Source organism: Haemaphysalis longicornis, unplaced genomic scaffold, assembly GCF_048455015.1.
Source record: "Haemaphysalis longicornis isolate Haplotype H1 unplaced genomic scaffold, Haemaphysalis longicornis Haplotype H1 scaffold_2, whole genome shotgun sequence".
Classification (NCBI taxonomy): Eukaryota; Metazoa; Arthropoda; class Arachnida; order Ixodida; family Ixodidae; genus Haemaphysalis; species Haemaphysalis longicornis.
The window spans coordinates 293,433,786-293,449,074 of record NW_027526295.1 but is presented as its reverse complement, the minus strand read 5'-3'; the positions used below and the strand labels follow the sequence as shown (position 1 = coordinate 293,449,074).

At 49.5% G+C, this 15,289-nt stretch overlaps 1 protein-coding gene across 2 annotated transcripts in view; it reads right to left on the bottom strand.

Moving 5' to 3' along the window:
* Positions 1-15,289, bottom strand: part of LOC144170858 (neural cell adhesion molecule 1-like) — an 871,116-nt gene that overhangs the window by 61,673 nt on the left and 794,154 nt on the right. For both annotated transcript variants that reach the window (XM_077700881.1, XM_077700882.1), the window contains exon 5: positions 13,449-13,600. In XM_077700881.1, the coding sequence (XP_077557007.1) occupies positions 13,449-13,600 (152 nt within the window). The remainder of the gene's footprint in view (positions 1-13,448; positions 13,601-15,289) is intronic.

Genomic DNA, 15,289 nt, shown 5'->3' with positions numbered 1-15,289 from the left:
GGGCAGATGACCTAGAAGATAGGTCCCGGAGGAATAATTTAATACTGCATGGAATACCTGACTGCGAAGATAAACGGGAAGAAACAGCAAAAAATTGGCCGCGTATCTGCACCGTTCGTTGCAAATGTCGTCAAAAGACGATAGTCTTTGTAGACAGTTGCCAAGGAAATGCCCCCCTTTGCTTTCCCGCTCACCTGTCACGCTGTTCCTCTACCGTCGCGCTCATTCCAAGGTAAACACACTAAAGGTTTGCGCAAGGCGATTTGCATTTACCGCGTTCCACTGCTACAGGCCGGGTTCCTCGATGCCAGCGCTGCAGTACGGCGGAGACGCGCGTGAATGGAGGCGGCCGACTAGAAGGTTTATAGAGCCGCGTGGCCGTGCTCCACGTGGGTTCCAAGCAGAACGTGGAACCTAGCTAGTGGAACCTTTCGTTGCTGTTGCCGCGTTATTTTTCATACGCCGCCAGGAGGCGGCGGTTTTCTGGAGTAGATGTAGAATATCATTTGCTATCGAAAAACCAAGCATCCACGAATTTTTTAATATAGAGCCACTGTAAGTATCCCTTGTGTACTAATTTCCTGTCTTATATTTGCGTAATGCCTTATTCTTGTTCAACAAAGTTGACAAGTATGAACATACAAACCGGTCTTAGACGTTTACATTTGGCTGTGAGTATATAAGACTATCGCGCAGTAAGCATTTTACTTTGGCCGGGTGGCTGAATCGAGTTACAGACAGACAGACGGACAGACAGACAGACATACAGACAGACAAAAATTTCTGGGTTTAAGTAGCCCAAGAAAGACTATCGTCTTTAAAAGTACTGAGCTTGTTATAACGGTGCTGCGACGAAAGTTTTTCTGCTGACAGCATCAAGCGTCCGCATCGGCTCGGCTCGTTTGCAGAAAGGCGTTGCCGACCCATTATCGTGAAATTTCTCAGCTTTCTCAGTGGCTAAGGCGTTGCGCTGCTGAGCACAAGGTCGCGGGTTCGATTCCCGGCCGCGGCGGCCGCTTTTCTGTTGGAGGCGAAAAGCAAAAACGCCCGTGTGTACGAGATTTCGGCGCACGTTAAAGATCCCCAGGTGGTCAAAATTAATCCGGAGCCCTCCACTACGGCGCGCCTCATCGCCTGAGCTGCGTCGGCGCGTTAAACCCTACAATCAATCGAAATTTCTCAACTTTAAAGTTGGTGTGCCAGCTCTAAACAAAAGGTGTCCGCGGCCCGTTCATGTTTCAAAGAAAACAATGTAATCATATCGGATGATTTTTCAGTAGGCACACGTTTAGCCAGAAGCAAACTTTTGGAATTCGCTAAATCGCTACCAGACTCCCCTTCTTTTATACTGAGACATATTAAATCGTTCATTAATAGAGCACGTTACGTTTCCGACTCCGTAAATGGAACTATTGTAAAAGTACATAACTAGACTCATCCCACCGTGCCTAGTAATCCTCTTTGACCGTCTACCTCTAACGAAAGGCCTCCTCCGTCTTAGCAGGTAGCTAGAAATCGGCCAGAATGCTTGCCCAAATTATCTGTACTACATTCAAACATAAGAAGTACCGTAAATAAGCGAGTTGCAGTTCACTCCATTATTGATACATGCCAAGCTGACATCGTGGTTTTCACCGAGGCATGGCTACATTGTAACATACTGGACACTGAAGTTTTGGAATCTTCGAACAACTTTAACTTGTACCGATGTCATCGCGTGTTTAAAAGGGTCGGCGGAACACTAATCGCAGTTAGCGAAAAAATTAAGGCAGCACCCATTCACATACCCACTTCTCTTGAAACCAACTCGGTTTGCATCGACACAACTACACAAAATATCGTTATAGGAGTCTGTTACAGGCCCCCCAACTCACCTGCAACTTTCACAGGTGAACTTCATGATGTAATCAACCTTGTCATTACCCGATTTCAACGGTCACCTGTATTTCTCTTAGGGGACTTCAATTTTCCGCACATAAATTGGTCGCCAAATGGAGCAACTTCGCACTTGTGTTCAACGCTAGAAAGTGATTTTCTTGACATGTGTACCATTTTTAACTCAAGTCAACTAGTTAATGAGCCAACGAGAATAGCTGGAAACGTTGAAAGTGTTCTTGATTTGGTTTTAACCTCCGCACCTGATCTGTGTTCTGACTTAACTTATTTACCTGGTCTGAGTGATCACCTTTTTCTACATTTTTGCTTGGATGTGAAAGCCCAACGCTCTAAAAATAAAACAAAGGACATTAGAGAATATAAGCATGCAATTTTGACGCAATAAAAGCTGAATTATGTTTCCTTCTTGACGCTTTTCTTGGTGAGTTCGATAATCGCTCTGTTCAGGAAAACTGGGAAATGTATGTTAACAAAGTTCGAAAGTTGTCCGAACAATACATACCATTACGACGTGTTTTTTTCAAACCCCAGTGCTCCGTGGTACAATCGGAGAATCCGCAGGTTATCAAACAAAAAGAAAAGACATTACCGCGCGCAAAAGCTTCCCCATCGGAACAACGTTGGCAAGCTTATCGAACCGCGGCTAATGCTTATACTAATGCTGTCAGCACAGCTAAAGAATTTTTTCAGAGAAATACGCTGCCCTCTATGTTTTTAGATGACCCAAAAAAGTTCTGGAATCGTATAAACCCGAGTCAACGCCGCCTGTATTAACATTGCCTGACGCGTCGCGCGCTTTTCAATGGGAAGGGTAGGGACGCTTAGTTCAGGCACTGATCCGCTATGTGGCGCGTGCCGGCGGACATCTCGCCTTACGTCACTGCTCGCGAGTGGCGAACGCTGCACCCACTTCTACGACGTGTGTCTGTCAGTTTGCCTGTTGGGCTTCAAGGACCGTTTCGTTTAAATGTTAGCCGCGACGGGGCGCTAGTTCTGTTGCGCACTGGGGATCTCGTTCAACGTGTCGCCCGCTTCATACTTGCTGCATTTTTCCAAAGATAAAGACGGAGGCGGACTGAAATAGTGTAAGAACATACTGATTGTCGGGTAGACATATAGCTAACATAAAAACGATATTTTCGGATGGGGCAGCCAATATTTTACTGATATTTTTCTTTCTGGAGTATTTAGAGAAGAAAACATTGCGTGCACGTTTTTTGTTCAGGCGCTCACTTCTACGATTATTTTCCAATAATATCACGTGCTTCTAAACTTCAGAAAATTATAGGAAACAAAAGGATAAGCAGCTGGGATCCCGCCACGCTGTCCGGGCGCTTCTAAAGTACAGTCCTCCAATTTAGAAGTGCGTACCGATGCGGAGTGCGAACAGCGGGGTCAAAACAATACCTAAATGCGGAGGGGATAGAGGTGGGATGCCCCACTCAGAAAATTTCAGGGCCTGTGATCGGAGTAGATAGCGCGCAAAGCCGGCATCAGCCTGCGGCAGCGCAAGGGATTTTGCTTCATGACAAAGGAAGTTGTATCAGTGACAGACCAAGACAGACAGGCATAGTGAAAAATAAGAAGGCGTAGGAGCGCCGCCTCGGGAACGCTAAACAAACTTTCCACTATTTTGCATAGTTTCCGAGAAGCGGCGCTGGCTGGCGGACACGAAAGCACGCTGGAAGGCTACGGAGCGGGGAAGGGTAGGAGAGAGCAACCGGAGAGTGGCTGTTTGGCCATTTTTCGCTCACGCGTTAGGCAATGTTTATACAGGCGGCGTTGCCCGAGTGCATCACGCCTGGCTTGTCTTGCCGACGCCAACGGCGAAGCAATTGCACATAATCGGACTGTCCCATTTTGTTAAACACCTCGTTCGCATTGAACTTTTCTTGTTCCGATTCTTCCGATATTCCATTGTTTAATGCTTATGATTACGCGGATATGCTTCCCATAACAGTTGATTCATTTGGCGTTGAGAAAATTATAGGCTTTCTAAAGACTTATTCTGCTGCTGGTGTCGATGGAATTAACGCGAAATTTTTGAAAAGTACTTGCATATACTCACCGATAACTCTTTCTTTTAAAAATTTTCCACAGTCTTTGCAGTCAGGAATTATTCCCGACGTTTGGATGATTGGGAAGGTCGTTCCAGTATTTGGCCACAGTAAATCTGGCCACAAACAGTCTCCTCTTAATTGCCGACCTACATCCCTCACAAGCTTTCCTTTAAAATATTTGAACATGTCATATTCTCTAACCGTTAATGTTCTTGATTCAAACTCAATTTTTACTGAAGCACAACACGGATTTCGTAAGCACTACTCCTGTGAAACGCAGCTTGTTTCTTTTACACACAAAATACACGCCATTCTTGATAACCATTCCACTGTAGACTGCATTTTTTTGGACTTTTCAAAGGCGTTCGACAAAGTATCTCATAAATTACTACTCCATAAACTCAGTTGCCGTAATATAAATCACCACCTTTTAAAATGGATCGAATGCTTCTTACTTAATCGACAGCAGTTTGTTACCGTTAACAACTATGACTCACCCTCAAGTACTGTCACTTCTGTAGTTTCCCAAGGCTCCGTGCTTGGACGATTATTATTCCTTATATATGTTAACGACCTTCCCAACTGCGTTAAATCCAATATTCACTTGTACGCTGATGACTGCGTTCTTTTTCGAGGAGTTACCAATAACAATGACATGCATGCACTACAATCAGACCTAGATAACATTTCCACTTGGTGCGAAAATGGCTCATGAATTTAAATATCGCGAAATGTAAGGCAATGAGGATAACACGTACATCGAGTACCATACCTTCTTACGTCATTAAAGGACTACAACTGGGAGTAGTAAACAATTATAGATATCGTGGGGTCCACATATCCGACAATTTAACTTGGAATGTCCACATTGATCACAATATTAATAACGCTAACTGGACCTTAGGATACATAAGGAGAAACTTTGCTCTGGCCCCCTCCTCCCTACAGTTACTTCTTTATAAAACACTAGTTAGAACCAAACTTGAATACGGAGCCGCGATATGGGACCCAGACCAAACATACTTAATCAATAAACTTGAAATGGTTCAGAATAACCCTGCTCGTCTTATTCTCTCCAACTTCCATCGCACCGCCAGTATATCATCTATGAAAGCTAGCCTCAATTTACCTGATTTAGTTACCCGTCGCAAAATAAAACGGCTTTCCTTATTCCACAAAATATTTTATAATCCCACATTAAGCAACAACCTAATTTCTCCACCAAATTACGTATCATCACGTTGTGATCATGTCAACAAAGTTGCCATCCCTATAAGTCACACGCGTTCGTACGCATGTTCATTCATTCCACGAACATCACGCGACTGGAACGGCCTGCCGGCAGCAACTGCCACTATCCTAAGCAATTACGCTTTCCGATCACTTATCAGCAATCAAAACCACTTCAATAACTATGAATGATTAATTTTCTCTTGTGTTGGCTTCATCATTCTCGTAAAAGCAATGTTGGCTTCTTCTTGTAGTAATTGACCCTTTGTGCACAGAACTTGTGAACTTTTTTATGGTGTGTTCTCGCGCAGCTCCTCCTTTTTGTATGTTTGCTTGATATGCACTGTAAGCTGTACTTGTTCGTGAATCTTAAAACCCCCTCCCCTCTATAATGCTTCGGCCCTGAGGGTACCTGTAAATAAATAAATAAATAAAAACTGGCGTGTCGGCGTTGAGATGATTAGCGACCACCCCTGCACTAGAAGATAACCAAGAGAGTCAGTGATGATCGCATATAAAAGTTCAAGGCCGTGCGCCGTGTATGCAGCTGTTATGTTATGCAACTATAGAAGTACACATCTTTGCAGGCAGCGGGCGTGCGATTTGGTTCCTGTTTTGCCTCCTTTAATATAGCTCTTAATTTGTTTATTTGACGCTATTGCCTCACCTACTCGCTGGAATACATGTACCCTGCCGTTCGTAAATCGTGTGGCGTAAAAGGTTACGCAAGAATCATTTAGTTTGCGAAAATAGAAAACAAAATTTCCACTCGTTTTCTAGGCGGTGCCAGGCCAGCAGTGTCAGCTGAGTGAGCTGCGCAATTCTTGCGTTTGCTTGCATGCTCCCGCTGAAGCAACCTTTTGCAGTTACCAGCAGCGTTCCGTGTTCAATCTACTTGTGAACTTTAATTTGTCGACCGCACGCAAGAAGAAAGAACGGTAATGATCGTCAGGAAGTTAGACCACCCGAACTGGCGATACTGTCCCACGCCGCGACGACCGTGACAGCTCGCTCAAAGAAAGCCGATACATCGGCTTGTTGTAGCGGATATTATTTTGTTTAGCCTCTGCAACTACTTTAAGGGCTATGTCATACAGTATGCAGCCATTTAAACGCACCACAAAGCGATTAAACTAAGTACAACGAACTTTCACTCTGGCTTGTAATTGAAAACACATGGAGGGATGCCAGGGTCGTCTACTTTTGTACTACCCAGAAGCGTCTGCCACTAGGGGCGCTTCATATCACCAAAACCAGAGAACGGTAGGACGTTTGGCCTTAGGCGCGCATGGAAAAACAACTAACGAAGCAGTTCAGGGAGATATGGGCTGGGCATCGTTTGAAGTTAGAGAAGCTCAGAGTAAAATATGCTTTGAGATGAGGTTGAGGGAAATGGATCAACGAAGGTGGGCAGCTAAGGTTTTTAGGTACCTATACTTGAAAACTGTGGACACGCAGTGGTTAAGACTAGAAGGCTAACGATGAAATACGGAAAGAACAGTGGGGAATCCAAAATAGCCAAGGTAACCAAAAAAGAGGCAAGGCAGATTGAAACGAATAAATGGAGGGAAAAAATGGAAGCTAAAACGTCGTTAGAGATGCACAGGGCTGAGAAGATGAACATCAGAAAGGAAAATTTCTACGATAATTCCCAGGGCAGTGCTTTCCTTTTTGAGGCTAGAGCAGGTTGCGTGCGAACTAAGAGTTTTGTGAGGAAGTATTCACAAAATGATGGGGTATGTGTGGTCTGCGGAAAAGAAACAGAAACTATGCGGCACATAGTGTTAGAATGTGAGGGTATCCATCCAAATCTACATGAAGGGAATATTGGGCTGTCAGAAGCTCTAGGATTTAAGGGTATCAGAGAGGAAGTTAACTTCAAGGCTGTCGAGGGGACGAAAAGAAGATTAGAATGCTGGTGGACGAAAAGCAGAGAGGGGAATATAGCCTAGGACAGTTACCACCTGTAACAGGGAAAAGAAAGTATTTCAGGCCTAATAAGCTTTAGTGCCTGCCCTAAGCAGCGCTAGTACTAAACCAAGAGTGTAAAACATGGTTATATTAGTCCTTTTTGGTAAGATGATATGTCATCACCCCGCTTCAAAGGGGAAACTAATAGGAATCATCATCATCATCATCACTCTAGCGCAGGCCTATATTAGCCGTCTACAGCTTCTCTTTTGGTGGTGCGGGTCACAACCGGTTCCATCCACGAGTTCACAACAGCCTGCAGGAAGCTAAAGGCACCGATTGGCAGCTTTGGTTGCATGCAGCACTGCTGGTTCAAAAGTCAGAGTAGCTGCAAATCCAAGCTTAAAGCGGTACAGGTAGACTAAAAATTCTCCCCATTCCATTGCGATTCCATCCGGGTAAGGGACGCATAATTCCATTCCCATTCTGACACCCCAAGCGTTGTCCCAATTCCATCCCCATTTCATTCCGGGGTCGCGAAATGGTGAAAATAAAAAGGAATCCCTCCAACTCCGCAGTAGTAACCCCGCAACACTGGTCTAGCTGTAGCCAAACATGAGAAGAGGAAGCCATTGTCATTAGCGCTACCTGCAGATCACTGCTCCACGTGCAATCTGAGAAATGTAATGGCGAAAGTTGGTGGTCTTCCACTTGTGCGGTACTGCTGTAGGGTGTCGTTTTTGCGTTCATCCAACTACGGGGGCGCCTAAGCAATTCTTGGGGCTTGTAAATGCGGAAGCATTGCTCGTCGCTGAGTGGGGTCGCCGAGTTTTTTCGCCGGATCCGCTGGCGCCCTCACCCGGTAGCTGTTAAGTTCGGGCTCCGCATGTAATCAATGTAGGCCGCCGGTGGCTCATGTATTGGCGTCACCTCCGCTGGTAGCTACGATCCTGTGTCCCTTTCATGTAGCCGCACGGACGCCAAGTTTGGAGACGCGGAGAGCGTGTGTTGTTCCCGTCCTTTTGTGTGTCAAAGGACGGGGGTGATTAGCCTGAGTATCTCTGTCGCGTCGGAGATGGCTGGGTCATTCGGCATAACAAGCTGACGGGAAGCCAGATTATCGTATCGCTTAGTGTTGAAAGCACGCGCGGGGTAAGTTTTTGAGAATCTTCGACTCCGGCGGCGGCGTCGGTCGTTACGGGTCAATCGCCTCGGAGACCACCGAGTGGGCCTGAAGCGCGTCTTCCGGTGGGACTGGCGGCAGGCTGCGGCGCCCTTCGTCTGGTAGGGAATTAGCAACCCTCATTGTCCCGCCGCGCACGCAGACGCACGGCGTCGCAGGAGGCGCCGCGCGGAGGGAGGTCAGCCGCGCGAGGACCGCTCTGGGCCCTCGGCTTGGCTTTTGTGCAGATGCCGCCCGCTGAACGTAATGTGTGTCCACTTAGGCCACAGATATCCTGTATTTGCTTGTCGGGTGCTATGGCGTTCGTGGGAAACGCACTATGAGTGTGTAAGAGAGGGCGTTAGGTCACGTGACCGCAGGTGGGGACATGTGTGTGATTGGCTGGTTCCTGTGGCCAATTCAATGGTTTGTAATATTGTTTTGAAAGGTTTTTCTCTCTTTCTTGTACGCCCCCTTTTTGGAGGCGGGGTTTTTGTTATCAAAACCGGAGTGTTGGGTTTTCTCGGGGTCGGTCGAGAGGGGATCTAGTTCAGTATAGATCTCGGCCGAACAGGCTGCTGCTGTCAGAGTGACAATGTAACCGTCACTCTGACCTGATGTAAAGTTGGAGTAATGTAAATAGTGTAAATAAACCTAATATCCAGCAAGGAAGGCAGTCCTCCTCCCTCACCCGCTCCAAGCATCGGTCGTCGGTCATCGGAGCGAGTCGAGATCGTCCTCTCGGCTCGCGCATCAAAAGAACATCACTATTTCGTCTCCATCAGTTCGCCAAGAAGATGGAGAGGCGAACTTTAACTGGCGCAGTCGGCAGGATGACCACGACCATCAGCTGGAGCTGGTGGGGCAATGCGGAGAGACTCCTTCAACGCAAGGTTCGGCTCCGACCAACAACGAGCCCAACTCCAAGCATCGACGGGGCGACACCTCAGCGGGAGGCCTCGTGAGTTCCGGCTCAGTGCGGCAGCAGCCGCTATTCAACGGCAACGGGGCGATACCTCAGCGGGAGGCCTCGTGGGCTCCGGCCCAGGGCGGCGTAAGCCGCGGTTCAACGAGGCGACACCTCAGCGGGAGGCCTCGTGGGCTCCGGCCCAGGGCGGCGTAAGCCGCGGTTCAACGGGGCGACACCTCAGCGGGAAGCCTCGTGGGCTCCGGCCCAGGACGGCGTAAGCCGTGGTTCAACGGGGCGACACCTCAGCGGGAGGCCTCGTGGGCTCCGGCCCAGGGCGGCGTAAGCTGCAGTTCATCGGGGCGACACCTCAGCGGGAGGCCTCGTGGGCTCCGGCCCAGGGAGCACTGCCCCATCCCAGCGGCGAGAGCGGCGCATCGGGTCGACGAGCTGCTGCATCAGCGACACTGCGACCCGGCCGAACCCGGAGCGAGCACAGGTGGGCCCTGATTTGTTTTCTCCAGATTCACCATGGCCACTATGCTAACGGGATGTCGCGGCACCGACCGAAAGGTTAGTGCCATTGTGCGCGAAATTGAGGAGTTGAGAGCTGAATTAGCTCTCAAAAATGCCCAGCACGCTTTGGAAAAAACAAGGCTAGCGGGTAGCAGGGGCGCGGGCAGCCCGTCCGTGTGGACGGCTGAGGATCTCAGTGCTCAATTAGCCCAAGGAAGAGCGGAGATCGCTTACGAAAAAGTGAAGCTCCGTAGGATTGGTAAACTCGAAGAGGACACCAATGTTTTCACGGTGTTTGTTCCCTCGTGGGCGCTTCGAGCGCCACGGGATAAGGAGAGTGGGAATGTAGTGGAGGTGGCCGAAGCCACCCCAGTTGTTGGGCAAGACGTTAGCGTTCCCACTGCTACAGATGAGATTGTGGAATCTCGTGAGACAGATGTCTTAGCTGCAGCAATTCTGTCTGTTGCGGCGGGCTGTGTTGCCGTGGCCACGCAGGAAAATGTCGAGAGTAGCACCGCCCCATGCGCCGACATAGATTCCGCGGCCGACCGCGAGGAGCCCCTCGTGGATGAGCTAATGCAGAACTCGTGCGAGGCTGCAGAAAGCATGCTCATCTCAGAGGAGGCACAGGAAGCGCCGGGGTCATGTAAGGGCAGCGGAACTGAGCGCCTAATCATTGAGCTTCCGTGCGCAAAGCATGAATGTGCAGGTGGCCCGCGGCATCTCGCGCGTAGGTCGATTCCGACGGGCCCAAGAACGCGGAAGGCGGGGGCAGGTGTGGCGGCGCAGGTGCGACATCGTCGTACGCGCTACCGCCGAGTAGGGTGTTCCTTTTCTCCCGGGAGCAGAGGACGCCGCGAGCCAAACCAGGGTTCGTGTAGAATCGGCTGGTGGCGCACGAAACGGAATCAGCTTCCGTGCGACGGTCGGTGTGTGCCGCCGTGGAAAGGGGGGGGGGGGGGGGCTGCGCTGAATAGTGTGCAGTGCTAGACAGAAAGGGTCAGTGTTGTTTGGCGCACACTTAGTTGTTAGCGTCTTTTTCTCTGGGTGCGTAGGGATCGCTCAGAGGGCAATTATTGTTAGTTGCACCTGTATTGTAGTTCTCCCCCCTTGTAGTTAGTTTTTTTTGTTTGTGCATGTGTTGGTTGCGTTCAGCTGTCGTAAGTCGTGTGATTTGCGAGAAGCGCAGCCTGGCGGTCTTAACGCTGTCTTCTTGAGGAGTAGAGCCGCTGTTACAGCATGGTAGGGAGTTTACCTCTGGGTACAATGGCGAGTGCATTCCTTTATTTGCGCTCGTTGGCATGTGGTCATGGTGGGCCATGGAATGTGCAAGAGGGCCCCCTTGTGGCGCTTGTGTGCGAACTAGTGTCTGAAGTACTGAAAAGTGAACCTTCAGTACATCGAATGTGGACGGCAAGTGAACCGCAACCGGGATGAACAATCTGTGGTGCATTCTGAAAGAACACGCGTCCGCGAGTGCGTGAAGAGACGCTGAACTTCCTTAGACGTTTTTTTTATTTGTACAGGACTAGCCTCATTTTGTGCGTTTGGGTTTGTTCGGGTGTCGGTTCCTTTCTTTATGGTGAAAGAATGCTCCTGCATGCACGTAACGTTTAAGAGTGGATGGTGTCATTCATTCAGTTGTCAGGTTTGAACATTTACACCCTTCGTGGGGTTGGTTGCCTTTAATGGTAGAGGGTTTCACGAGTTTGTTCCCACGAGCCCGGTAGTTGAGCGCTTTTGTTTATTGTTTGAGGTTGCGGAAGGCACGGCCAGGCCAGGGCAGTAAGCATGCCGTGTTGTATCCGCTTCTGGTGCAGTTGGCCGGCGGGTTGTGCTGGTTAGGTTGGTGTGTACCGGGTTAATTTTGTATTGTTGTACTGTATTGTGCTTTGTATTGTACTCGCGTAACGGGTTGAGTGTTTTTTTTAGTTCTGGCTCTGCAGTAAGACATAACGTGCAGGAGAGTTAATGTTGTACGTACAGCTAGTGTACGGACAACATTCTTAGTGCGGAGGTGTTAAGTTCGAGCTCCGTATGTAATCAATGTAGGCCGCCGGTGGCTCGTGTATTGGCGTCGCCTCCACTGGTAGCTACGATCCTGTGTCCCTTTCATGTAGCCGCACGGACGCCAAGTTCAGAGACGCGGAGAGCGTGTGTTGTGCCCGTCCTTTTGTGTGTCAAAGGACGGGGGTGATTAGCCTGAGTATCTCTGTCGCGTCGGAGGTGGCTGGGTCATTCAGCATAACAAGCTGACGGGAATCCAGATTATCGTATCTCTTAGTGTTGAAAGCGCGCGCGGGCTAAATTTTTGAGAATCTTCGACTCCGGCGGCCGCGTCGGTCGTTGACGGGTCAATCGCCTCGGAGACCACCGAGTGGGCCTGAAGCGCGTCTTCCGGTGGGACTGGCGGGAGGCGGCGGCGCCCTTCGTCTGGGAGGAAATTAGCAACCCTCATTGTCCCGCCGCGCACGCAGACGCACGGCGTCGCAGGAGGCGCCGCGTGGAAGGAGGTCAGCCGCGCGAGGACCGCTCCGGGCCCTCGGCTTGGCTTTTGTGCAGATGCCGCCCGCTGAACGTAATGTGTGTCCACTTAGGCCACAGATATCCTGTATTTGCTTGTCGGGTGCTATGGCGTTCGTGGGAAACGCACTATGAGTGTGTAAGAGAGAGTGCTAGGTCACGTGACCGCAGGTGGGGACATGTGTGTGATTGGTGGTTCCTGTGGCCAATCAATGGTTTGTATTAATTGTTTTGAAAGGTTTTTCTCTCTTTCTTGTACGCCCCCTTTTTGGAGGCGGGGTTTTTGTTATCAAAACCGGAGTGTTGGGTTTTCTCGGGGTCGGTCGAGAGGGGATCTAGTTCAGTATAGATCTCGGCCGAACAGGCTGCTGCTGTCAGAGTGACAATGTAACCGTCACTCTGACCTGATGTAAAGTTGGAGTAATGTAAATAGTGTAAATAAACCTAATATCCAGCAAGGAAGGCAGTCCTCCTCCCTCACCCGCTCCAAGCATCTGTCGTCGGTCATCGGAGCGAGTCGAGATCGTCCTCTCGGCTCGGGCATAAAAAGAACATCACTATTTCGTCTCCATCAGTTCGCCAAGAAGATGGAGAGGCGAAATTTAACTGTAGCCCCGGAGCTCGCTGTGTTCGCCGCTTGCCCGCTCCACAGCGGGGGCAAAAAGGTGGTTTGTTTCGCTGACAGGGTCGCTTCACACGTTTCGCTGCGCTGCTGGGGCCTCGTACTTGGTGCCTCCGGCCACGCTGGCCTGGTGCTGTACTACACGCCTAGCTCAGGCCAGCTGGAGCCACCTCATGAGTCACTACATTATCCGGAATTTCGATATCAGGGGAGCGCCGAAACCCTCCTGAGTGTTGCTAGGGGGGAGGGGGGTTAATAAATCCCTGGGCGGGCTGCTCGTGCTTGTGGAATTTGTTTTGGAGGGCGTCGAAATCCTCCTGAGGGCGTGTTGGGGGTTGTATAGATCCCTGTCGGGAGCCGCCCGTGAGGCACGCACCAGACGAGTTGAAAAACGAATAAATTCCGATGAGAGAATTTGAACTGCCTTACAAGAGTGATACAAAGAGTGATCGATGGCTAAGCAGGGCTCCACTAAAAGTAAGCGATACAGGTGCTCACTCAGATCCCCTGAGTGAGCATAGCGATTTTAGACACGTCTTCTTGCTTTACTACCACTATTTGCGGTCGCAAGCGGCCAGGTCAGCGCTTTAACCCACGCAAGGAACAAATGGGAGGACGAACCTTGACATGATCGGCTGCAATCTTGGCCTTTCCTCTCCACCAGGTGATGACGGGCGGGGGCCTGGAGCCAGCAGCTTCGCACTCGATTTCCGCCGGTAGTCCCGCCGCCAGCGGACGCTGCTTGGAACGGATGCGCACCACGGATGGCTTCACTGCGGAGAAAAGAGCGCCAGAGACTTCACTCGCCTAAGACACAGGGGCAGCCCCGGCTGTTCCGAGCAGGAACTATTTGAAAAGCCCAACTGGAACCTTGGCAGGTTCCCGCGTAAGGCGCCACGCAAAACATCTCTCGGTATGCACCCCTCTGGTTACAGTTTTTGAAGGCGACATCCTGGTGCACTATTGTGATGGGTACATTTTATAAACACATCCACCTGTCAACACAGCAGCCACGCTCTTCTACCGCAATTAAACCCTTTTAATCCACTTTAGTCCACCTTAATACACATTAATCCACCTTAATCCACCCCAACTCATCTCAACCCTTTGATGCCCAGTTTTACCCGAGAGCAGCGTTCAAACGTTTTTTTTTCTCTCGCACTTTCTAGTTTTTTCGACATTTAACACCCTGTATCGACACAAACGATCTTGGACCTTTAAAAAGTAAAGGAGAGGGCAGCCCGTACTTCCGTGCGCTACAGAAATACTGTTTACGCGCGTCAACTCGCGTAAAGCCCTGGTGGCTCAATGGGCTAGTGACAGGCAACCAAAATTGTGCAGTTTCGTTGTTATTACCAATGATAGCAATACAAACCTTACGTTATTGTCTTCACTTGAACCATAAATCATGGTGATCAAGGTGGCCTTCTTGTTCAAGTGATATCTAGGCCGCCAGTTTCCATTTTTTTCCTATGCCTCGTGTCCGTCCTAAACAACCAATTTTTTTTATTTGATATTTGTGATGTCGGAAGCCCTTTTAGATAACAAAAACTTCTCTCCAGCCTGAACAAAATAATAAAGTTTCCGGAATCAAAGAGTTTATACATCTTAGCAATCAGTAATTGACCATTAATTAACGTTGGTAGTCACTGTCATCTCTTATGCACGGCTGGTATGCTTGGGTTCACTCCTGGCCTTCCTTGGGTCCGAGAGATTTTGTAGTATTTGTGTCGACGCCGGGGTCATGCAAAGTCAACCTGCCAATAAGACAAGGCTTTGGCCGTCATGAATATCCCGCGAAACGAAGGTCCGCGCTTGAAAATGGAGCTACTGACCCTCCAAGCTGCCTTCTTAGAGCCGGGGAAGGTTCACAGTGTAGGAGAGAAAAGGGGTGCAGCAGCGGTAGCACATAGGATTTTATCACCACGTCGGTATCACTCCTCGCTAGACTCACAGCGCCGGGAGGAGAGCCTCTCGACAGTAGACGGCGCGAGGAGACCACGGTCATCACGTTCGAGCGAACCAAAGAACCATTGCAAGTGTGCGTTGGAGGAGTGGAAATCAAATGCTCTCTTTAAAGATAACTGTAGCGCACTCCCACACGTGCCACGAGATGGGACATCGCTTCGGTGGCTGCATGCCCCACCATGGGCATCCGAACAACTTTTTTCAAGGGGAGCACAGGGCTCACCCCCCCCCCCCCCCCTTCTAGGATACGCGCTTAGGGGTGAGGCCAAGTTTAACCGGACTTTACAAGGCTGTTCCGGTGTGTCCCCCATACTCACAGCGGATACAAGGGAGAAACAAGCTAGGTCGACCCCCAGCTATGCTGTTCTCGAGCCTTGTACCACCATTGCAAGCTTCGCCATTTTTTTGCGTTTTAGAATCCCAAAATGACTAGTTCCTTTGAAATGTTATAGTAAGAGGTGCGCACACGCTCGCGCCTTCCGTGATTTTACTCG